Source organism: Coregonus lavaretus, assembly GCF_964263955.1.
Source record: "Coregonus lavaretus genome assembly, chromosome: 10".
Taxonomy (NCBI): domain Eukaryota; kingdom Metazoa; phylum Chordata; class Actinopteri; order Salmoniformes; family Salmonidae; genus Coregonus; species Coregonus lavaretus.
The window spans coordinates 53,523,511-53,549,347 of record NC_139997.1 but is presented as its reverse complement, the minus strand read 5'-3'; the positions used below and the strand labels follow the sequence as shown (position 1 = coordinate 53,549,347).

At 41.8% G+C, this 25,837-nt stretch overlaps 1 protein-coding gene across 1 annotated transcript; it reads right to left on the bottom strand.

Moving 5' to 3' along the window:
• Window positions 1-12,843: 12,843 nt before the first annotated feature.
• ccni2 (cyclin I family, member 2) lies at window positions 12,844-23,762 on the bottom strand. The gene is made up of 7 exons (XM_084170626.1): window positions 23,476-23,762; window positions 22,087-22,234; window positions 21,854-21,988; window positions 21,691-21,762; window positions 21,401-21,541; window positions 16,348-16,584; window positions 12,844-13,807 (listed from the first exon to the last, which is right to left on the bottom strand). Exons 2-7 carry the CDS (start codon window positions 22,198-22,200, stop codon window positions 13,457-13,459), a joined length of 1,050 nt encoding a protein of 349 aa, XP_084026752.1. The 5' UTR covers window positions 22,201-22,234; window positions 23,476-23,762; the 3' UTR covers window positions 12,844-13,456.
• Window positions 23,763-25,837: the final 2,075 nt, after the last annotated feature.

Genomic DNA, 25,837 nt, shown 5'->3' with positions numbered 1-25,837 from the left:
TAAGGGCTGTGTCCTAGCACTCTGCGTTGCGTCGTACATAAGAACAGCCCTTAGCCGTGGTATATTGGCCATATACCACACCCCCTCGGGCCTTATTGCTCAAGTTAAAATAGATCTTGTGTGTAGTTCAAAAGAGAGAGAGACGCACACCAGCTGTTGGATTTTTTCGTAAACCCCCTCAATTCCCCCTTTGATAAGTTGTGTTCAGTTGGAACAGATGTCGGATCTTAATATGACCCATTTCGTCGCAGGAGGAAAATAATCTTGCAGCAGGAGGATTTGAATGTCTATTTAGAATTGACGCCAGGGGGCAGCTGGTGGCAGTGTTTGTAGGCTATAAAATAATTATGACTGCAGGTCAGTACAATTTCCACTGGGTGTCAGTACAAGTAGCCTATGTATACAGTGCGTCTCGTGTGAATTCTTATGTGGATTATAATAAATTGACAATATTTGTAGGGGATAGATGTATTTTTCGTTAGGGAAAATCAGTTCCTTTAGCTCCATTGTTTAATTCTATGTTCAAGGCAACCAATAGGCAAAATAAATGAATGGTTATTTCAGTACCTGCGTGGTCCGGTGGGTACAGCCGCTGACAATGGCACACGTGCCATAGTAGGCATGAGTTTGAATCCGGTCCACTAATGCCCTTTAATATTTCTGGAGGAACTAGTACTTTTCTAGTTACTCTGTGGGCTGTACTTGTATTCTTACTGAAGGAATTTCTGGAGGAAGTAACTAACTTTTTACTTAGTTACATTTTACCAAATCACTTTTGTTACATATACTGAACAAAAATGTAACCATTTCAAAGATTTTGCTGCCTTACAGTTCATATAAGGAAATCAGTCAATTGAAATAAATTCATTAGGCCCTAATCTATGGATTTCACATGACTGGGCAGGGGTGCAGCCACCTGGGAGCCAGGCCCAGCCAGTCAGAATGAGTTTTTCCGATGAAGAAGCCGGATGTGGAGGTCCTGGGCTGGCGTGGTCACCCGTGGTCTGCTGTTTTGAGGCCAGTTGGACGTACTGCAAAATTCTCTACAATTACGTTGGCAAAACAAAAAATATGAAGATGCCTGCTTCACTTCAAGAGCCACAGTGGAGATAACACTGGGTTTGACAGACAACTTTGAGAGCTAATGGAGTTTTGATGACAAGCTATTTTGAATACATTTAATTAGTCAAGGGGTTGTGAAACGTTCATACAGACTTAAAGGGGAACCAATAGTATCAATTCATGTAAAACCAATTTTAAGCATGTTTGGTTAGGAGGTTTTCGTCTGTCAACAATGATGTAATATATATCTACACTGAACAAAAATGCAACATGTAAAGTGCTGGAACATGTTTCATGAACTGAAATAAAAGATCCCAGAAGTTTTCCATACGCACAAAAAGCTTATTTCTCTCATGTTGTACACATTTACATTTTAGTCATTTAGCAGACGCTCTTATCCAGAGCGACTTACAGTTAGTGAATACATATATACATATATTATTTTTTTATACTGGCCCCCCGTGGGAATCGAACCCACAACCCTGGCGTTGCAAACGCCATGCTCTATCAACTGAGCTACATCCCTGCCGGCCATTCCCTCCCCTACCCTGGACGACGCTGGGCCAATTGTGCGCCGCCCATGAGTCTCCCGGTCGCGGCCGGCTGCGACAGAGCCTGGATTCGAACCAGGATCTCTAGTGGCACAGCTAGCACTGCGATGCGGCGCCTTAGACCACTGCGCCACTCAGGAGACAAATGTGTTTACATCCTTGTCCCCAGCACAAGGTGCACCTGTGTAATGATGCTGTTTAATCAGCTTCTTGATATGCTAGGGTGACCATACATACTCTTTTTCCCGGAAATGTCCTCTTTTTGGACCAAAAAAAATAGCGTCTGGCCGGGATTTCTAAATCACCCAAAATGTCCGGGATTCGGCTTTTGCTTTCTACAGTCGCCATTCATTGTGTGCGTTTTTGGGGTGTCAAATAAAGGTGCTAGCGACCTAGAAGCCCAGCTTCGGAGGGAGTTTTTGCATTCCACACCACGAAGCATCACAATAGCTACAGATCAATGGTCTGCACGTCTGCCTTGTTAAAAAAGGCTTTCCCTGATTCCGAGACTGCGCGAAAATGTTCAAGCGCTCGTACTAAGACCGAAGCAATTGTTAGCGCTGTGATAACACCACATTCTGTCGACATAGCTCTGAAAGCACTAGAAGACATAACTTACTGTGGTGTTTCTACTGATGGGAGCAATTACGGTGCTGTGACAATATTCCCTCTGCTTATTCAGTATTTTGATTGGAAGGATGGTGGCGTGCAAAGTAAATTAGTCGAAGTTAAAAACACTCCAAATACGATCGCGCAAAACATCAAAGAAACACTGGAAAAGTATGGGATTTTTTCAAAATGTATTGCATTTACAGGTGACAACTGCAATACAATGTTCGGGGGAATCCGGCGTGATGAAGAAGGAAATAATTTTTTCGCAAACTTAAAGAAGTCATTGCAGAACAACTCTTTAATCGGTGTGGGCTGCCCAGCACAAGTCTTGAACAATTGTGTTCATTACGGGGCAGACACGCTAGATGTCGATATTGAGAACATAATCTTCAAAATATGTCAATACTTTCACATCTACACTGTGCGCACAGAGAATCTGAAGGAGTACTGTGAATTTGTTGATGTTGAATACAGAAGTCTCCTTTCTCACAGCAAGACGCGATGGCTGTCATTATTCCCAGGTATTGAGAGGCTGCTACAGATGTTTCCAGCCTTGAAAGCATTATTTTTGTCACAGGAAAAAACACCCTCCTTGATCAATATGTTTTTTGAAGATGAGTTCAGTGAAATGTACCTCTGTGGCACATGCACTCACTCATGTGTGTGTTTCATTCACACATTCAGGAGATGGAAAGGGAGATCAATTAAATTGTGGAAGTGAAGAACCTTTTGAACAAAGTCCACACCATGCTTCTTGAACGCAAGACCAATAACTTCATGTCCCTTCAAGTTAAGGGACTATTGGCAGAAAAGCACAAGGATGGACTTGGTAAGAATTGTGACCATTTCAGTGCTCAAGTACAGGGTCTGTACAGTTCATGCCTGGAGTATCTGGAGAAATGGATGGCACCCATGGAGGAGTTCTCCTCTTTCATGTGGATGGATCTGAGTGAGACACCTGACTGGATAGACATAGAAGCCTGTATCAAACACCTGGGAGAAAAGGGGGTGCCAATTGATGATGCAAAGTGCTTTGATCAGGTCACCAACCTGAAGACATTTACAGAAAGGTGTAACAGTGATGGAGAGTTCAGTAATCTGCAAGCACACAAGAAGTGGATCAAATATTTTGAAAGGTCCAAAAGCATAGATTTTCATTCAGCGCTACTGAAGATTGCACAGTTTTTCTTTGCTATTCCTTCTCACAATGCAAATGTAGAGAGAGTTTTTTCACTGATGCAAAGCCAGTGGACAAAGGAAAGGAATCACTTGTCTATTGAGTCACTGAAGGGGCTTCTGTGTACACAACACAACTTTAAAAACATGTCTTGCAAAGACTTTCATGCCTACTTGATTGGTAAACAAGGACTGTTGGGAAAGATTCTATCATCGGGAAAGTATACCAGAGAGCATCAGGAGGACTGACATTATTTTTGACTGAAATAGTGGATTTTTTAAACTGTTTATTTGATTTGATTTTAACCTATGGCCATGAAAATAAACAGTGTTGTGTAAAAGGTGTTAAAAGCTAAACATATTTTTTTATTTGTTTGTTATTATTCTATTGTTGAGGGCCAGCAGTTGAATGGAAAGGATGTATTACTTTATGTATTAAAGTTCAATAACATAGTTGCATGGTTGTGAACGCATTTGTATTTACCACCCACTGCGGGTGTCCGTCTGCCTCCCGCTCCCACTGTCCTCTTTTTTGAAAACTAAAATATGGTCACCCTATGATATGCCACACCTGTTAGGTGGATGGATTATCTTGACAAAGTATAAAATGCTCACTAACAAGGATGTACACAAATGTGTGTACAACATTTGAGAGAAATAAGCTTTTTGTGCGTATGGAACATTTCTGGGATCTTTTATTTCAGTTCATGAAACATGTCCCAGCACTTTACATGTTGCGTTTTTGTTCAGTGTAGATTTACATTATATCATTGCTGACAGACGAAAACCTCTTAACCAAAAATGCTTAAAATTGGTTTTACATGAATTGATACTATTGGTCCCCCTTTAAGTCTGTATGAGCTCTCAAAGTTGTCTTACAAACCCAGTTTTATCTCCACTGTGGCTCTTGAAGTGAAACAGGCGTCTTCATATTTTCTTAGCCAGACGAGATCAGAGGTAAGTTACACTTTAATTACCTTCTGCCGTTGTAATATTATATATTTCTGGAGTAAGACTATTTGTAAGATATAATTCTACTGTTGAAATTGTGTTTTGAGGACAAGTACAAATCTAATGGCTAACTAGCTGGCTAGGTAGGTAGCTTTGGCTTACCTAGAATCACAGTAAAAGTTGAATCTCCTGTTTTTAGCTCCCCATATGATCTCTGTTTGTTGGCCAACTAGACACCTTGTCATTGGCACAAAGCGTGAATAGATTAATCGGATGTGTGTGGCAGTAACTAACTAGCTATCACATTAGGTTGCCACAAGATAAACTGTCTAAGCTAGCTAGCTGCGTCAACCATGTAGCTAGCTAACGTTAGCTAGATCAACAGGTCAGTCCAGCACAGCATCCTCCCATTTCTTTCTCTGAATGTCATTCAGGTTTTTTTTTTTTACGAGGCCAGTAAGCACCCCTGTCATACAATCAGTGTATCATCTCAGTAAGCTTTTTGTGCCATATAGAAATACTTTTTTTATTTTTATTTACAGCTTGTAGTGGCACAACCGAGGGGGCAGGAGAATGGGCCAGCCAAGAAAAGAAAATGCCCCTCAAAGTGGAAAGGAGTGTTAAAGTGCGTAAAAATCGTCTCTCCTCGGTTTCAACACTCATTGATTTCCAAACTGACTCTGAAAGCAACAGCACAAGGCCGAGCAGCCGCACACAAGCCTAAGATCACCATGGTTCAGGCTAGGCCCCTTAGTTCCAGTGAAGGGAAATCTTAACACTACAGCATACAATGACATTCTAGACGATTATGTGCCAAGAAGATCATCAAGGACCTCAGCCACCCGAGCCACGGCCTGTTCACCCCGCTATCATCCAGAACGCGAGGTCAGTACAGGTGCATCAAAGCTGGGACCGAGAGACTGAAAAACTGCTTCTATCTCAAGGCCATCAGACTATTAAATGGCCATCACTAGCCGGCCTCCTCCCAGTACCCTGCCCTGAACTTAGTCACTGTCACTAGCAATGTTCCCTTCCAAACATATTGGTACAGCAAATTTCAGGTCTGCTGAGCACAAACTTGAAAGTTGTGAAAATTCTGTGCAACTTCCAGCGTGCGTTTACTGTGAACACTGAGGTTGTACCCGCTTTAAGTTACAGTTTTAACAGTGGCCATGTAGGCTACTGTGACTATTTGATCATAATGTAGGCTTACCATAAAAAACTATGGAGAAAATGCATCCCGTAACATTTTAACATGGACATGGCTGTTCTATCATTCAGCCTACAGTAGCAGCCAATGTGTGGTGGTCAATGTAGGCCTACATTCCATGAGACTTTTGAAAAAACATGCAGGGCTTGACATTAACCTGTTTATCCACTTGTCCTTCAGACAAGGTGGTGACTGAAAATGTTGTGTTTGATGCAAGAAACAACTTTACAAAATAAAATGCATTATTATTCCCATACCATTATTACAGAGAATCAGACAAATTATGCTACCCTCTGCCTATTGGCTACTTAGCTTATTCAAACCTGTCTCAAAATACTGCACCGGTCTGTGTAGAGTATGGACTGAGTCGAGCGCAATAGAATCCTACTCCGATGCGTTCTGCCTACAACAAAATGTCTTGCATAGTTCGTTTTGTTTCGGTATGTTGCATTGAAAGTGGCTAATATTACGTTGATTCAATCACAATTGCCACAGTAAAGGGAAACATTGATAGAGTTAACTAACGGGGAAAACTCTAGAAAGTTGAGTGAAATTCAATCTCGTGCTTCTCTTCATGGGCTGATATTTATTCTGCTCTGCGCGGCAGTCCCGGGGGAGCTGAGCGGCAGTCTCCTGGCTACTGCACGCAGCTTAGAGCTACCACCCGGTTACTTAGCCCTGCACCTTAGAGGCTGCTGCCCTATGTAGATAGACATGGAACACTGGTCACTTTAATAATGTTTACATACTGTTTTACCCATTTCATATGTACAGTGCATTTGGAAAGTATTCAGACCCCTTCACTTTTCCCACATTTTGTTAAGTTACAGCCTTATTCTAAAATGATGAGGGGAAAAAAACAATTTAATCAAATCTACACACAATACCCCATAATGACAAAGCAAAAACAGGTTTTTAGCAAATGTATTAAAAATAAACTATACTGTATGTTGTAGTGGATATTTTAATCAATAATGAGGAGAGACGAGGTCAATCCCCAATCAGAATATTAACTTATTCAAAACTTATCGATAAGGGAGCTGGTCACAATACCCACACAGGAGTGAATAGAGTGAGAGCCCACTGAGTGGACTGAGCCTCTGGGTTATATACTATCTCAGGATGGGTCAGGATACGTGCAACCTCAGAGATAACATACAATGGTTCCAGACACGAACCCCACACACATCCTGTGCCAGACCTTAGCCCCAAATACAAAGAACTTATTGTTTTGTTCAGTACAAAGAATTTAGAAGGACATTTGTTGTTACTTAGTTTCCACCTTGCTAGAAAGGGAACCAGGGGAGAGAACAATCTCCCAAGGCCAAAGGAGGGTGTGACTGACACAGACATTGTGGAGACAAGTGATTTGTTCCCATTCCTCATGCCATCCCTTCACATGGTTTGCAATAGGTAAAGACACATATTCGCATATGGAAACAATGTTTCCTTCTGACCTCCTTTGCCCTATTCTCTTTATGATATTCTGCATAGCAACAGGGACATTTGATAGACAAGCCTGACTTCTCCCCTCTCTGGGCCCCAGGTGACTGAGGCCCATATGAGAGAGAAAGTGCAGCTGCCCACACCAGAGTCCAAAAGGAGACATTCTAATAACGAGTTAAATCATATAAGCATATTCTGCAGATAAGACATCTTAATTATCTATGTTACCTAGCTAATTCTGATTTCTCCACCACAATGTATTCAGACCCTTTACTCAGTACTTTGTTGAAGCACCTTTGTCAGCGATTACAGCCTCGAATCTTCTTGGGTATGACGCTACAAGCTTGGCACACCTATATTTGGGGAGTTTCTCCCATTCTTCTCTGCAGATCCTCTCAAGCTCTGTCAGGTTGGATGGGGAGCATAACTTCAGAGCTATTTTCAGGTCTCTCCAGAGATGTTAGATCTGGTTCAAGTCCGGGCTCTGGCTGTGCCACCCAAGGACATTCAGAGACTTGTCCCGAAGCCACTCCTGCGCTGTCTTGGCTGTGTGCTTAGGGTCGTTGTCCTGTTGGAAGGTGAACCTTTGCCACAGTCTGAGGTCTTGAGTGCTCTGGAGCAGGTTTTCATCAAGGATCTCTGTACTTTGCTGCGTTCATCTTTCCCTCGATCCTGACTAGTCTCCCAGTCCCTGCCGCTGAAAAACATTCCCACAGCATGATGCTGCCACCACCATGCTTCACCGTAGGGATGGTGCTAGGTTCCCTCCAGACGTGACGCTTGGCATTCAGGCCAAAGAGTTCAATCTTGGTTTCATCAGACCAGAGAATCTTGTTTCTCATGGTCCGAGAGTCTTTAGGTGCCTTTTGGCAAACTCCAAGCAGGCTGTCATGTGCCTTTTACTGAGGAGTGGCTCCCGTCTGGCCACTCTACCATAAAGGCCTGATTGGTGGAGTGCTGCAGAGATGGTTGTCCTTCTGGAAGGTTCTCCCATCTCCACAGAGGACCTCTAGAGCTCTGTCAGAGTGACCATCGGGTTCTTGGTCACCTCCCTGACCAAGGCCCTTCTCCCCCGATTGTTCAGTCTTGGTGGTTCCAAACTTCTTCCATTTAAGAATGATGGAGGCCACTGTGTTCTTGGGGACCTTCAATGCTGCAGAAATGTTTTGGTACACTTCCCCAGATCTGTGCCTCGACACAATCCTGTCTCAGAGCTCTACGGAAAATTCCTTCGACCTCATGGCTTGGTTTTTGCTCTGACATGCACTGTCAACTGTGGGACCTTATATAGACAGGTGTGTGCCTTTCCAAATCATGTCCAATCAATTTAATTTACCACAGGTGGACTCCAATCAAGTTGTAGAAACATCTCAAGGATGGTCAATGGAAACAGGATGCACCTGAGCTCAATTTCTCTTAGCAAAGGGTCTGAATACTTATGTAAATAAGGTTTTTCATTTTTTCATTTTTAATACATTTAAAAACCAGTTTTCGCTTTGTCATTATCGGGTATTGTTTGTAGATTGATGAGGGGAAAAAAATAATTTAATCTATTTTAAGGCTGTAACGTAACAAAATGTGGAAAAAGTAAAGAGGTCTGAATACTTTTCGAATGCACTGTAAATACTGTATTCTAGTCCATCCTATTCAACTATTGCTGTACATACACTATTCTATCCATGTATTCTTCAGATATATTATATATTCTATCCACATACTGTCCATAATGTATATAAATCCCATCACACATACAGTGTTTATATATACATACATACTGTTCAAAAGTTTGGGGTCACTTAGAAATTTCCTTGTTTTCTAAAGAAAAGCAATTTTTTTGTCCATTAAAATAACATCAAATTGATCAGAAATACAGTGTAGACATTGTTAATGTTGTAAATGGCTATTGTAGCTGGAAACGGCAGATTTTTTATGGAATATTTACATAGGTGTACAGAGGCCCATTATCAACAACCATCAGTCCTGTGTTCCAATGGCACGTTGTGTTTGCTAATCCAAGTTTATCATTTTAAAAGGCTAATTGATCATTAGAAAACCCTTTTGCAATTATGTTAGTACAGCTGAAAACTGTTGTGCTGATTAAAGAAGCAATAAAACTGGCGCATCAGCAATTGTGGGTTCGATTAAAGGCTCAAAATGGCTAGAAACAAATAACTTTCTTCTGAAACTCGTCAGTCTATTGTTCTGAGAAATGAAGGCTATTCCATTTGAGAAATTGCCAAGAAACTGAAGATCTCGTACAATGCTGTGTACTACTCCCTTCACAGAACAGCGCAAACTGGCTCTAACCAGAATAGAAAGAGGAGTGGGAGGCCTCGGTGCACAACTGAGAAAGAGGACAAATACATTAGTGTGTCTAGTTTGAGAAACAGACACCTCACATGTCCTCAACTGGCAGCTTCATTAAATAGTACCCGCAAAACACCAGTCTCAACGTCAACAGTGAAGAGGTGACTCCAGGATGCTGACCTTCTAGGCAGAGTTGCAAAGAAAAAGCCATATCTCAGACTGCCCATCTTAATCTTTTATTTTTATTGGCCAGTCTGAGATGGCTTATTTTTACCAAATAGGGCTATCTTCTGTATCTTCTGTATTCTGTATACCCCCCCCCACCTTGTCACAACACAACTGATTGGCTCAAACGCATTAAGAAGGAAATAAATTACACAAATTAACTTTTAACATGGCACACCTGTTAATTGAAATGCATTCCAGGTGTCTACCTTATGAAGCTGGCTGAGAGAGTGCCAAGTGTGTGCAAAGCTGTCAAGGCAAAGGGTGGCTACTTTGAAGAATCTCAAATATATTTGGATTTGTTTAACACTTTTTTGGTTACTACATGATTCCATATGTGTTATTTCATAGTTTTGATGTCTTCACTATTATTCTACAATGTAAAAAACACAGAAAAACCCTTGAATGAGTAGGTGTGTCCAAACTTTTGACTGGTTGTGTGTGTGTGTGTATATATATATATATATATATATATATATATATATATATATATATATATATATATATATATATATATATATATATATATGTGTTTGTATGTGTATATATACAGCTCTGGAAAAATTAAGAGACCACTGCAAAATTATCAGTTTCTCTGGTTTTACTATTTATAGGTATGTGTTTGGGTAAAATTAACATATTTCTTTATTCTATAAACTACTGACATTTCTCCCAAATTCCAAATAAAAATATTGTCATTTAGAGCATTTATTTGCAGAAAATGACAACTGGTCAAAATAAAAAAGATGCAGTGTTGTCAGACCACCTCGAATAATGCAAAGAAAATAAGTTCATGTTCATTTTTAAACAACACAATAGTAATGTTTTAACTTAGGAAGAGTTTAGAAATCAATATTTGGTGGAATAACCCTGATTTTCAATCACAGCTTTCATGCGTCTTGGCATGCTCTCCACCAGTCTTTCACATTGATGTTGCCGCAAAAATTCAAGCAGTTCGGCTTTGTTTGATGGTATGTGACTATCCATCTTCCTCTTGATCACATTCCAGAAGTTTTCAATGGGGTTCAGGTCTGGAGATTGGGCTGGCCATGACAGGGTCTTGATCTGGTGGTCCTCCATCCACACCTTGATTGACCAGGCTGTGTGGCATGGCGCATTGTCCTGCTGGAAAAACCAATCCTCAGAGTTGGGGAACGATGTCAGAGGAAAAGGAAGCACGTTTTCTTCCAGGACAACCTTGTACGTGGCTTGATTCATGCGTCCTTCACAAAGACAAAATCTGACCGATTCCAGCCTTGCTGAAGCACCCCCAGATCATCACTGATCCTCCACCAAATTTCACAGTGGGTGCGAGACACTGTGGCTTGTAGGCCTCTCCAGGTCTCCGTCTAACCATTAGACGACCAGGTGTTGGGCAAAGCTGAAAATTGGAATCATCAGTGAAGATTACCTTACTCCAGTTCTCTACGGTCCAATCCTTATGGTTTTTTGCAAACCTCAGCCTGGCTCTTCTTTGCTTCTCATTGATGAAAGGCATTTTTCTAGCTTTGCACGACTTCAGCCCTGCCCCTAGGAGCCTGTTTCTTAACCGTCCTCGTCGTGCACTTCACCCCAGCTGCCGTTTGCCATTCTTTTTGTAGGTCACTTGATGTCATCCTACGGTTGTTGAGTGACATTCGAATGAGTTGGCGGTCATCCCGGTCAGTAGAGAGTTGTTTTCGCCCTGTGCCGGTCTGTAGCTTTGTTGTCCCCAATGTCTGCTGCTTGACCTTGTTCTTATGAACCGCCATCTTTGACATTTTAAGGACGGAAGCAACCTGACGCTCACTGTATCCCTCTGCCAGTAAAGCCAGAATTGAACCCTTCTTTTCATCAATCAAAACTTTCCTTTTCAACTCTTTTGGCATGGTCCATAGTTATTTGTTGATTAATATTACTTTTGAGGTACTATTAGCACTGTTTTTGCCATCCAGCTGGTCCTATTGCAAGAGGATAGTGATGACCACAGCAGTGGTTTTTAATACTTTTCCTCGTTAAATAAGATTTGGTTCATGTGATCACCTAATCAGTACCTAATTCAGTAGAATGAGGTGTGCCTGTGTTGGAATTCAACAGACACTGGAATGGAATGGCTGTCATACATGTAGAGATGCTGATTTAAGAAAAATTTGCAGTGGTCTCTTAATTTTTTCCAGAGCTAGCTATATACACATATATATATATATATACTCCAACATTGTTCGTCCTAATTTTTCTATATTTCTTAATTCCATTCTTTTACTTTTTAGATGTGATATTACTGCACTGTTGGAGCTAGGAACACAAGCATTTCGTCACATCTGCAATAACATCTGCTAAAAGTTTGTGACCAATAAAACTTGATTTGAACTTTGTGGCAACAGTTTGGGGAAGTCCCTTTCCTGTTTCAGCATGACAATGCCCCCGCCGTTTACAAAGCGAGGTCCAAACAGAAATGGTTTGTCCAGATCAGTGTGGAAGAACTTGACTGGCCTGCACAGAGCCCTGACCTCAACCCCATCGAACACCTTTGGGATGAATTAGAACGCTGACTGCGAGCCAGTCCTAATCGCCCAACATCAGTGCCCGACCTCAGTAATGTTTGTGGCTGAATGGAAGCAGCAATGTTCCAACATCTAGTGGAAAGCCTTCCCAGAAGAGTGGAGGCTGTTATAGCAGCAAAGGGGGGACCAACGCCATATTAATGCCCATCATTTTTGAATGTTAGACGAGCAGGTGTCCACATACTTTTGGCCATGTAGTGTATGTGAAAACTCCCTAAGATAGCGAGCCATGATCCCAATTACTTGACTGCCCCCGAATGGAGAGAAAGAGAACTGCTCATTTTTAGCCAATCACAAGCCTCATTTTAATTTCCTGATGCATTAGACAAATTCTCTGCAACGAGTGATTAAGTTAAGATCCGACATCTGTACACTAGTTAAATAAGTTGTAGGCCAATAGAACAAAATGGAGAGAGCCCATGGTAGCCCTACAGTAAAACGTATAATCCTCTGCTATTAACAAACTCTGGAAGTAAACGACAGTTAAAGAGGAAGTTGCTGTGTGCTTTCTCCCCCACAAAAAAAAACATGTTTCCAAAAGGCTTGTACATTATGGACTAGAGCCAACCCAAAGTAGAAGAGATCTCTGTCATCCATTTACCAGCATGAACAATTGAAATGGCAGACATCAGAATTTGTGTATAGAAGATGTACAAAGTTATTTAGCCACTTTGGAAAAATATAAGTTTATGAAAGGGATGGAAAAAGCATAGATCTTGTAATTTTTTCAGTTACAAAGAAGAGAGTGGTCATGAATATTAATGTTTGTCATAGATTTTATTCTGGGGACAACATAAAACAGTAACATAGCTGCCTTTTCTGACAACCAAAGAAATCTCAACACTTTTCACTTTGGAAAACAGTGTAACAACGACGGAACATGATTCACGTTCTAACTTTACAATAAAAAATAAAAAATTGTATTTCACAGTTGAAAGCACTACAATACTCCACTGTATCCCAAACAGAACTCGTGAATGTTTAACTATAACACTTCAGTTCAATGTGGTAAGTAAAGAGGCACGTTATAACAGTTCCACACATTGCTTCTGAGATGTGACTATCTTTAAATGAAAGAATACATGTCTTTGCAGCACTTTTTCATTTGCAATTAAAGCATTTTGTAAAAGTAGCTATAGTGATTAACTTGTTTGAAAGGTCAACAGAACAAACATATTTTAGTACAACGAAGTAAAAACAAAAAAAGATGAGTCTTGAAAAATACAATTATAAAATTATATGTATATAAAAAGCTCCTCTAAATATAAAAGTGCTGAATAGGTCATGGAAGAGGCAATACCAAGTTCCTGACAAGGTATTCTTGGTCCTCACTCAACAAAATAAAAACAATCCCCCACACATGCACTCAGATATTAGCTCACAGCAGGGTGGAGATGTGGGCAGGGGGACACATTCTTCTGGTGGGCCTCATGGAGGACTTTAGTATCGCTGTCCCCGTCGACCTCCAGAGCCAACCCCTCGTTGTATAGGCACCTAAAACCATCGTAGAATTTGTCTGTATCCCCCTCCCCCCGGCTCCCCTTTCCCCTCCTGGTCTGCCCGAGTCCCGGTCTGCCTGCAGGCCCCCAGGACACCTCATCCTGGAGCTTGGTCATGTTGGTGCTGTCAAATATGTATACTGCATTGGCTGGCAGGGAGAACTCCAGGCTGGTGAGGTATTCGTCCACCATCTCCTTGCAGTGGATGAACTCAGTGCTCTGAATCTGGAGCAGAAAAACACTCAGTGATTTCCTCATACATGTCAAACAGGTTTAGTAAAATTAAAAACAACTTATGACAGATGTTGTCGATCGTGTGTGGGTTCCATGTTAACTGAAGTGTTTTTTTATTTATTTATGGAGATATAGACATTTTTATTGACGCCAATATTTTTCTAACCAGGAACATAAAGACCAAGGTCCTTTTTTATACAAAAAAGAAAGTGAAAAGAAAGGTGTTATTGTGAACTGAAAATAAATAAATATATATACACACACATTATATATATACACACATATATTTTTACATTTACGTCATTTAGCAGACGCTCTTATCCAGAGCTACTTACAGGAGCAATTAGGGTTAAGTGCCTTGCTCAAGGGCACATCGACAGATTTTTCACCTAGTTGGCTCGGGGATTAGAACCAGTGACCTTTCGGTTACTGGCACAATGCTCTTAACCACTAAGCTACCTGCCGCCCGGCAGTGTATCAAATACTTGTTCTCCCCACCGTGTGTGTGTGTGTGTGTGTGTGTGTGTGTGTGTGTGTGTGTGTGTGTGTGTGTGTGTGTGTGTGTGTGTGTGTGTGTATATATATATATATATATATACACACACACACACAGTGGGGAGAACAAGTATTTGATACACTGCTGATTTTGCAGGTTTTCCTACTTACCAAGCATATAGAGGTCTGTAATTTTTATCATAGGTACACTTCAACTGTGAGAGACGGAATCTAAAAAAATCCAGAAAATCACATTGTATGATTTTTAAGTAATTAATTTGCATTTTATTGCATGACATAAGTATTTGATCACCTACCAACCAGTAAGAATTCCAGCTCTCACAGACCTGTTAGTTTTTCTTTAAGAAGCCCTCCTGTTCTCCACTCATTACCTTTATTAACTGCACCTGTTTGAACTCGTTACCTGTATAAAAGACACCTGTCCACACACTCAATCAAACAGACTCCAACCTCTCCACAATGGCCAAGACCAGAGAGCTGTGTAAGGACATCAGGGATAAAATTGTAGACCTGCACAAGGCTGGGATGGGCTACAGGACAATAGGCAAGCAGCTTGGTGAGAAGGCAACAACTGTTGGCGCAATTATTAGAAAATGGAAGAAGTTCAAGATGACGGTCAATCACCCTCGGTCTGGGGCTCCATGCAAGATCTCACCTCGTGGGGCATCAATGATCATGAGGAAGGTGAGGGATCAGCCCAGAACTACACGGCAGGACCTGGTCAATGACCTGAAGAGAGCTGGGACCACAGTCTCAAAGAAAACCATTAGTAACACACTACGCCGTCATGGATTAAAATCCTGCAGCGCACGCAAGGTCCCCCTGCTCAAGCCAGCGCATGTCCAGGCCCGTCTGAAGTTTGCCAATGACCATCTGGATGATCCAGAGGAGGAATGGGAGAAGGTCATGTGGTCTGATGAGACAAAAATAGAGCTTTTTGGTCTAAACTCCACTCGCCGTGTTTGGAGGAAGAAGAAGGATGAGTACAACCCCAAGAACACCATCCCAACCGTGAAGCATGGAGGTGGAAACATCATTCTTTGGGGATGCTTTTCTGCAAAGGGGACAGGACGACTGCACCATATTGAGGGGAGGATGGATGGGGCCATGTATCACGAGATCTTGGCCAACAACCTCCTTCCCTCAGTAAGAGCATTGAAGATGGGTCGTGGCTGGGTCTTCCAGCATGACAACGACCCGAAACACACAGCCAGGGCAACTAAGGAGTGGCTCCGTAAGAAGCATCTCAAGGTCCTGGAGTGGCCTAGCCAGTCTCCAGACCTGAACCCAATAGAAAATCTTTGGAGGGAGCTGAAAGTCTGTATTGCCCAGCGACAGCCCTGAAACCTGAAGGATCTGGAGAAGGTCTGTATGGAGGAGTGGGCCAAAATCCCTGCTGCAGTGTGTGCAAACCTGGTCAAGACCTACAGGAAACATATGATCTCTGTAATTGCAAACAAAGGTTTCTGTACCAAATATTAAGTTCTGCTTTTCTGATGTATCAAATACTTATGTCATGCAATAAAATGCAAATTAATTACTTAAAAATCATACAATGTGATTTTCTGGATTTTTGTTTTAGATTCCGTCTCTCACAGTTGAAGTAAATAAATAAATATAAATAAATAATTGGTCATTTAGCAGACGCTCTTATCCAGAGCGACTTACAGGAGCATAGGGGGTTAAGTGCCTTGCTCAAGGGCACATCGACAGATTTTTCACCTAATCGGCTCGGGGATTAGAACCAGCGACCTTTCGGTTACTGGCACAACGCTCTTAACCACTAAGCTACCTGCCGCCATGATAAAAATTACAGACCTCTACATACTTTAAGTAGGAAAACCTGCAAAATCGGCAGTGTATCAAATACTTGGTTCTCCCCACTGTATATATATATATATATAAATAAAATCTTTCTCCAACATACTTTCCTAACATTTACTTACAAACAGTCAAGTGTTTTGAACAGTGTGAGGGTTGGCGATAGCGCCAATGGGAGACGTTGCGTGTCTTACCTGTGCTTTCTTCAGCAGATCGGTGAAGACGGAGAACCAGTCTGGGGTGAGCCTCTCCAACTCCAAGGTAATGATGGCCAAGGCTAGTGTGGAGCCCTTGAACTGCAATAGCTGGTGGCAGGCCATACAGTGCTGCACCTGCCTGGTCCACAATGCCACCTGGAGGCAAGGCCTCTTCTGAGAATGAGCACCCACAGATGAAAGGTGGGGATGGCCAGAGATCAACAGGCCATGGAACTGCAATCATCACAACATACAGAAAAATGGAGACCATCATTATTACATATCCAATGTTTTATTCATTACCAATTCATATCGATCATGGACAACTTTCCACATCTTCTCTTTAACAGCCATTTCCATATTACATTGTCTTCTTAGTAACCCCCCCGCCGCCCCCTTTCCTTGCCTGGGGTGTGATGCCCTCTTTGCTGTGTGCAGTGCTCGTCTGTCTCCCTGTTTTAAGATTGTTATTGTAAAACCAACATGGGGGCCTACATTTAATGGCCAAACCTTTTTGTTTGTTTCTCTTTGTCACAAAATAATGGTGAATGCATTTGCTTTTGTATGTCTCCGCTCTTTAGCAAATATTCAGCCATATTGTTTGAGCAATGAAAAAAAACATTTGAATTTCATGTTATCGTTTAACATATCCAGTGGAATGTTGAAAAATAACTTCTTTGAATCCACAGCTCAAATCATACAAATGTGTTATGGTGGAAAGTATGTGACAATATTCCTATAGTACCCATTGTTGTTTGAAAGACAATGGAGTTGTTGAATACAAAATAAATGTTCAGGGAAATGTAATTGTTGGAAAGTATTTATTTGAAAAGTATTAGAGAATTTATTTTTATTTAACTAGATTTTTTTAATGTATCATGTTTCTTTTTTAAATTCTACAATACTTGTATTTTTGTAATAAACCGATTGTGACATAGGACAATATGGAATAGTTCTCATGGATTACACTACTATAATCTACACACAACTAACTGGTGAGACATTCATCAATCTCTGAAATGTTTTAGTATTCTGAACAATCTTATGTTATAATTTGAGGAAATTCTCACATTGGCTCTGGTGTGAAACAATGAAACCGCCCTAAACGTTTTAATTCAAACTAGACTAGAGGATGAAATGTGTCTGGTAGTGCTTAGTGTTTGATGATTATTTGACTTCCAGTTTGTGGTGTGTAGTAAAAAGTATGGATCTTTCCAAGATGTCAAACTCCAGTGTGCCATAAACAATCTGTACAGCATGGCATTTTTTTATGACACTAAATATGCATACATGACAGCATAGTAATATTCCAATTAATCTAGGCTATGCTTTCTGTTAAGGTTGTACTTAGAATTTGTCTAACCCATTTCTATCTTTTATTATTATTATTAGTCATTTAGCAGACGCTCTTATCCAGAGCGACATACAGGAGCAATTAGGGCTAAGTGCCATGCTCAAGGGCACATCGACAGATTTTTCACCTAGTCAGCTCGGGGATTAGAACCAGCGACCTTTCGGATACTGGCACAACGCTCTTAACCACTAAGCTACCTGCCACCCGTCTTAAAAGCCTCTCCCCTTGTTAACTAACAGGGTTCTACTTTCTGCTTTACTGCTGGAGGTAATAGTCAGATACAGTGGGCTCCAAAATTACTGGCACCCCTGACTGGCAATGCACAAACAATACAATTATAGAGAAACTCTAAATACCAGCATGTGAGAAATACTGTACTTTATTAATGTTTCAATGGAACCAACCAAAATCATACAATGATTTAATACAAAATAAAATGTCACCAAAATCAAGGTTTCATAATTATTGGCACTCCTCATTGAGTACTTAGTGCAACCACCTCTGGCAAGGATAACAGCATGGAGTCTTTTCCTGTAATGTTTGACAAGGTTAAGGAACACATTTGGAGGGATTTTGGACCATTCCTCTTTGTAGATCCTTTCAAGATCCATCACATTCTTGGGTTTGCGCTTATCAACTGCCTCTTCAACTCAGCCCACAGATTTGATTGGATTGAGGTCCGGCGACTGAGATGGCCATGGCAGAACATTGATTTTGTTGTCACAGAACCATTTCTGTGTGGATCTTGAGGTATGTTTTGGGTCATTGTCTTGTTGGAAAGTCCACCTACGGCCAAGTCCCAGCCTTCTGGCAGAGAAAACCAGATTGTCAGCCAAAATTGCCTGATACTTGGTGGAATTCATTATGCCATCAATCTTAACCAGTGCCCCTGGACCTCTGGAATTAAAACAGCCCCAAATCATCACTGACCCACCATCATATTTCACCGTGGGTATGAGGTGCCTCTCCTTGTATGCATCTCTATTTCGACGGCAAACATGCCGATGCTGTAACTGACCAAAACTTTCAATTTTGGTCTCATCTGACCAGAGCACCTTCTTCCAGTCATTATTTAAATGACGTTTGGCAAACTCCAAGCGCTTGCGTCTGTGTCTTGGGGTCAGAAAGGGCTTTCTTCTGGCAACCCATCCAAAGAGCCTGTGGTTGTGGAGGTGGCGTCTGATGGTGATTTTTGAAACCTGGTGACCCCAAGACGCCACCAAGGCCTGCAATTCTTTCACAGTGATTCTTGGGGATTTTGTTGCTTCTCTCACCATCCTCCTCCCTATCCTGGGGGGCAAAATGCATTTGCGTCCTCTACCCATGAGGTTTTCAACTGTTCCATATCTTTTTAATTTTTTTAATAATTGCGTTGACAGTGCTCAGTGGTATATTCAATCATTTGTAGATCTTCTTGTAGCCATTACCAGATTTATGAAGGTCTACGACCATCTGTCTCTTTTGAACTGCCAGTTCTTTTGTTTTCTTCATGGTGTTGGATGACAAAGGGATATTGTATGCGTGTTACCTCATTTTTATACCCTAGTGAAACAGGAAGTGATGTAATGGCTCAATATAGTTCCTTAAAACGTAGATACAGTGGGGAAAAAAGTATTTAGTCAGCCACCAATTGTGCAAGTTCTCCCACTTAAAAAGATGAGAGAGGCCTGTAATTTTCATCATAGGTACACGTCAACTATGACAGACAAACTGAGATGTTTTTTTTCCAGAAAATCACATTGTAGGATTTTTAATGAATTTATTTGCAAATTATGGTGGAAAATAAGTATTTGGTCACCTACAAACAAGCAAGATTTCTGGCTCTCACAGACCTGTAACGTCTTCTTTAAGAGGCTCCTATGTCCTCCACTCATTACCTGTATTAATGGCACCTGTTTGAACTTGTTATCAGTATAAAATACACCTGTCCACAACCTCAAACAGTCACACTCCAAACTCCACTATGGCCAAGACCAAAGAGCTGTCAAAGGACACCAGAAACAAAATTGTAGACCTGCACCAGGCTGGGAAGACTGAATCTGCAATAGGTAAGCAGCTTGGTTTGAAGAAATCAACTGTGGGAGCAATTATTAGGAAATGGAAGACATACAAGACCACTGATAATCTCCCTCGATCTGGGGCTCCACGCAAGATCTCACCCCGTGGGGTCAAAATGATCACAAGAACGGTGAGCAAAAATCCCAGAACCACACGGGGGGACCTAGTGAATGACCTGCAGAGAGCTGGGACCAAAGTAACAAAGCCTACCATCAGTAACACAATACGCCGCCAGGGACTCAAATCCTGCAGTGCCAGACGTGTCCCCCTGCGTAAGCCAGTACATGTCCAGGCCCGTCTGAAGTTTGCTAGAGTGCATTTGGATGATCCAGAAGAGGATTGGGAGAATGTCATATGGTCAGATGAAACCAAAATAGAACTTTTTGGTAAAAACGTGTCGTGTTTGGAGGACAAAGAATGCTGAGTTGCATCCAAAGAACACCATACCTACTGTGAAGCATGGGGGTGGAAACATCATGCTTTGGAGCTGTTTTTCTGCAAAGGGACCAGGACGACTGATCCGTGTAAAGGAAAGAATGAATGGGGCCATGTATCGTGAGATTTTGAGTGAAAACCTCCTTCCATCAGCAAGGGCATTGAAGATGAAACGTGGCTGGGTCTTTCAGCATGACAATGATCCCAAACACACCGCCCGGGCAACGAAGGAGTGGCTTCGTAAGAAGCATTTCAAGGTCCTGGAGTGGCCTAGCCAGTCTCCAGATCTCAACCCCATAGAAAATCTTTGGAGGGAGTTGAAAGTCTGTGTTGCCCAGCGACAGCCCCAAAACATCACTGCTCTAGAGGAGATCTGCATGGAGGAATGGGCCAAAATACCAGCAACAGTGTGTGAAAACCTTGTGAAGACTTACAGAAAACGTTTGACCTGTGTCATTGACCAAATACTTATTTTCCACCATAATTTGCAAATAAATTCATAAAAAAATCATACAATGTGATTTTCTGGATTTTTTTTCTTAATTTTGTCTGTCATAGTTGACGTGTACCTATGATGAAAATTACAGGCCTCTCATCTTTTTAAGTGGGAGAACTTGCACAATTGGTGGCTGACTAAATACTTTTTTCCCCCACTGTAAACTGAAATAAGTGGAATTTAATTCCTGGTTTAATTTTGGTAGATGTTATTTACAATAATCTTTAAGGGTGCCATTAATTGTGAAACCTTGATTTGGAGGACATAGATTTTTTATTAAATCAATAAATGATTTTGGTGGGTTCCATTGGAACATTAATATAGTACAGTATTTCTCACATGTTGGTATTTTCAGATTATCTCTATAATTATATTGTATTATTGTATTATTATAAAGTATTGTTTGTGCATTGCCAGACAGGGTGCCAGTAATTTTGGAGCCCACTGTAGGTGCCTTGGCCTGATCTATGATCTACATCGCATTTAATCCCTTTGTTTTAGATGACCGCTTGTCAATGGTGTCAGGTGTGGACAGAGACATATCACAGGTGGACACAAGTCAATGCACAATTTTTAGGACCAATTCTCTATTGGGGAGAAGTTAACAATGGCCATCTTTGACAAGATGAAGTGTGTGTTGCCTTGTGCTTTTGTACTGCTGTGTTTGAGCCTGTCACGGCAGTGAGGACGTGTTAACTGCTACTTACGATGTGAATGAAGTCGATTGGTGTTGCGGTGTACAGGTCCCAGTTCAACTTATCTAGTATGATCCTCTCCATGCGAAGAATCTCGGCTGTTGAAAAGTTGCATCCACTCTGCACAACAAGGCCCTTGACTGATCCAATCACCTGTTTCAACAGACATCAGCCAGCAAGGGAGCTAATAAACGTATTGTATTAAACTAGCGTTGTGTTGTATTTTGATTATAAGAAAGAATACACTTGTTCTATGTTCAATTATGATTTGATGTTAAACTTCCAAGAGATAAAAATCCCACCTCATCCTCATTGATTTTTGCTGAGAGAATCAGAGAGGTGAAGGCGATACACTTCAGGTATTTGGGCGGGGCCTGAAACAGAAGACAGAAGGTGATTTAGCACCTCTATAGTTTAGCAGAATGTAGGCTGTGAACTATTGTCAAGAACAGAAGATTTCCATACCTTCACTGTTGCTAGAAGTCGATTCAGAACACAGACTCCAAGAGCAAATGTTTCTTGACAGAAGTTGAACAGTCTGCACATTTCACCCAGCCACAGTATCACATCTTGCAGTTGGAATGGGGTAATGTCAGTACCCTTTGTGCAGTGGAAAGAATCAAGAGGTCAGAACCTTTGCAGGGGTGTGTGGTGGATGGGTCAGACGTTAGGCTCAGTCAAGATGGTAGCCTATATACCTGAATGCAGCTGTTCTTGAAGACTGGCACTTTCCAGAGGCGCATCTCCCTGCCCAGTGCATTCTCCAATAACGCCACCAACCGTTGGTTCTCTGCAGCTCCTGGGTTCTTCATTGCGATCTTGGTGCTGGCCAGGGTTCTCCACCACCTGAGAAGGACACACCGTGTAGTGTTACAGGCCATGCCATTTACAGTGGGAGAATGAAATGCATCACATAGCAGCTAAACACAACTTCATAGGTTACATTGAAAGTCAAAGTCAGATACGTTGTATTGCAAAGGGTTAATCTAATGTCACTTTCCCCAGGCTAGAAATGTCTAATTTGGATAGAGTGAATACATAATTCTAAACAACTGATTTCTGAGCAGAATGTGTCAACCTAATCAGCCTGGTAGTCTCATAGACTACACTTAATATAGACACTCATTAGTGTGATATGTTAGGTTTGGAATGGTTACATAAGACTGAAGGTTACTTAAAGCTGCAAGATGTAACTTTTTGGGGGACCCCCCCCCTCCCAAAATTAACATAGAAATGTGATTTGTAGATCTGTCATTCTAATCGAAAGCAAGTCTAGGCGATAGATCTGTTCTATGTGTGCTATTTCTATGCTTCCCATTCTTAAGTTTCATTGTTGCATCCTTTACCCTCCTTATTGTACACCTGCTTCAAACTGCTGAAAAATCGATATTTTTGGTTATGGATTGGTAGGTGTGTAACTCGAACTTCTAGCAAGTCAAAGGTTGCGTGTTTGAATCTCATCACGGACAACTTTAGCAACTACTTAACATGTTAGGTAACCCTTCCCCTAACCACCTAGCTAATGTTAGCCACAACAAATTGGAATTCCTAAAATATCATACATATTGCCAATTCTTAACATATTGTACCAATTTCAATTCGTAAAATATACGATTTGTAATTCGTAACATATCATACGAAATGGATGACAGACGACATCCACAAATTAATACATACCATACGAAACGTAACATATCATACTAAATGGAGGGAAATATATTTACATTTACTATGTTAAGTCTAACCCTGAGTCAGGTTACAGCAATGGATTGTACATTAGCACCGAAGGGATTTTTCAACAGTGTACAAAAGCATACAGCGCTCCATTGATGGATTGACTAGGCAGGAAATCATGAAATAAGCGTCACATTTTTGATAACGCACGCCATTTTTAGCTTTTGTAGGTTGTGCGCTGTGTGCAACAATTTTGCACATTCAGAAGTTATTCACTTTTGCTTGTGCATAAAAACAGAAGACAAATATGGGCGGGATAGTGAACAGCTGCAGCTGAAGTCAATTGCTTTTGTTTTGCATCTCAGATGCTGCAGTATCTTTCTATCCTTTATTTATTCAATTAGTCTTCTTACCTTTCGAAATGCAGGTATGTTCTTCGACGACAGGCGCATTTATATGCAGGTTTTAATCGTCCATGTTTACCAAAGCAAGATTATTCAATCAAACAAGATGGAATTTGTCATTAACAATAGTACAGGATCTTCTCGCAATCTAGTACACAACAAAATAAAATAAACATACTTAAATTCATACAGCCTTAAACGGATGTATAAACACTAAAAACTATATAAAAACAAGAAAAAGAAAGAGAGAAGCAAAATCTAGCCCAGCAGCGACTGTTTTGAACGCCCCTGACTCCGCCTATCTTTTCGTCATGTCGGTAATAAAACATTGTGTTAGTGGGTCAAACATACGGGATCCGTTATACAAAATGGTCGAGGCTCCATCGAAAATGCCCCTACAACATGTACTGTAAAATACTATTAAATAATATTATTTGGGCTAAGCTACCTTTATCATATGCATGAAATGGATCATCTGATTCTGGGCATTGTGTTTCAAACAATTAAACCTTACCAGGTTGTTTTACTTCTGCAGCAGTCTCTGAGCCTGGGACAAAGGAGATGTAACATTGTGAGGCCCCCGGCCACTATAACAGTGGCCTACAGCTGTGGGTAGGCTAAGCTTGCCCGGTTGTTCTCTCTCAAGCACTTGGCCTTCTTTTCAGAACACAATTCTAGATTATTTTTTGATGAACAAGAATACAACACAAAAACAACTGTAAGCATAGATGTTGTTAGGCTACTGCATAGAGGATGGAAAGAATATGACCATCTACAGACATTACATCAATCAGTTACCACAAAACAAGTAGGCCTAATACCGCTGTTGCAGAAATGCATAATTGCTATTGGTAAATGTTTAAGCTAGGACAGGTGGGAGGCGAGGGCGCTCCAGTACAGTAGGTGGCGTTAATGCACAATAACGTTGGACACCAGCCGCCAATAAATCCCACAGAAGAAGGGTCTGGGTAACTAGCCGTACACTATTAGACAGTGTCCTTTGTTCCTGTCTGTCGGGCACTGTTTTCTGCAGTTCTGTTAACGACGGCAGGGGGCAGGTGTTCAGCAGGCGGGAGCGAAGGACACTGTGCTAGCTTAGCCAGCTAGTCCGGTACACAGCAGGAGGGAGGCGGTGGTGTCACTGTGTGTTAGCTAACTAGCATGCTAGCTATTTTTGTTGTTGTTTTTTTATTAGTTTTTTGCAACAATAATATAACAATATTATACATCAATACAGGGACATTCCTGTATACACAATGAAAAAAACAACAGTGTCCCTAACTAGCAAGCTAGCTAGTTAGCTAACACACAGTGTCGCCCCAGCCTCCCGCCTGCTGTGCTAGCCTCCTTCGCCCCTTTCTGTCGGGCAGGGTTTTCTCCAGTACACAGCAGGTGGGAGGCGGGGGACACACCGTGTGCTAGCTAGCTAGCTAGCTAGCAAGCCAGCACATGGTGTCGCTAACTAGCAAGCTAGTTAGTTAGCTAAAACAAAGTGTCCCCCCATCCTCCCACTTGCTGTGCAAGCGGTAGGTGTTCATGCAGGAACCAATGGGTTGCTCGAGGCCAACTGGATGCTTGGGGGGGGTGTTCATGAAGCTCTTGACCCACTCCACTACAGCCCCGTTGATGTTAATGGGGGCGTGCTCGGCCCTCCGTTTCCTGTAGTCCACGATCAGCTCCTTTGCCTTGCTGATGTTGAGGGAGAGGTTGTTGTCCTGGCACCACACTGCCAGGTCTCTGACCTCCTCCATATAGGCTGTCTCATCATCGTCGGTGATCAGGCCTCCCACCATTGTGTCGTCGGCAAACTTAATGATGGTGTTGGAGTTGTGCACGGCCACGCAATCGTGGGTGAACAGGGAGTACAGGAGGGGACTATGCATGCACCCCTAAGGGTAGGCGACAACACATCCACCACGCTGACCTTCACCCCCTGGGGGTGTCCCGTCAGGAAGTCCAGGATCCAGTTGCAAAGGGAGGTGTTCAGTCCCAGGGTCTTTAGCTTTGTGATGAGCTTGGAGGGCACTATGGTGTTGACCGCTGAGCTGTAGTCAATGAACAGCATTCTTAAGTATTTGTTCCTTTTGTCCAGGTGGGAAAGGGCAGTATGGAGTGCAATAGAAATAGCAGAATCTGTGGATATGTTGGGGCAGTATGCGAATTGGAGTGGGTCCAGGGTGTCTGGGATGATGGTGTTGATGTGAGCCATAACCAACCTTTCAAAGCATTTCATGGCTACAGATGTGAGTGCTACAGGGCGATAGTCATTTATACAGGTTACCTTGGCATTCTTGGGCACAGGGACTATGGTGGTCTGCTGGAAACATGTAGGTATTACAGACTAGGTCAGGGAGAGGTTGAACATTTCAGT

Excerpts from the sequence above, each read along its gene's own strand:
- ccni2 (XM_084170626.1), bottom strand. The coding sequence starts at position 22,200 with ATGAAGAACCCAGGAGCTGCAGAGAACCAACGGTTGGTGGCGTTATTG. Across the intron at positions 21,542-21,690 it reads CAAAAATCAATGAGGATGAG|GTGATTGGATCAGTCAAGGG; the intron begins GTGGGATTTTTA and ends CTGTTGAAACAG. Across the intron at positions 16,585-21,400 it reads CAATCGACTTCATTCACATC|TTCCATGGCCTGTTGATCTC; the intron begins GTAAGTAGCAGT and ends TGATGATTGCAG.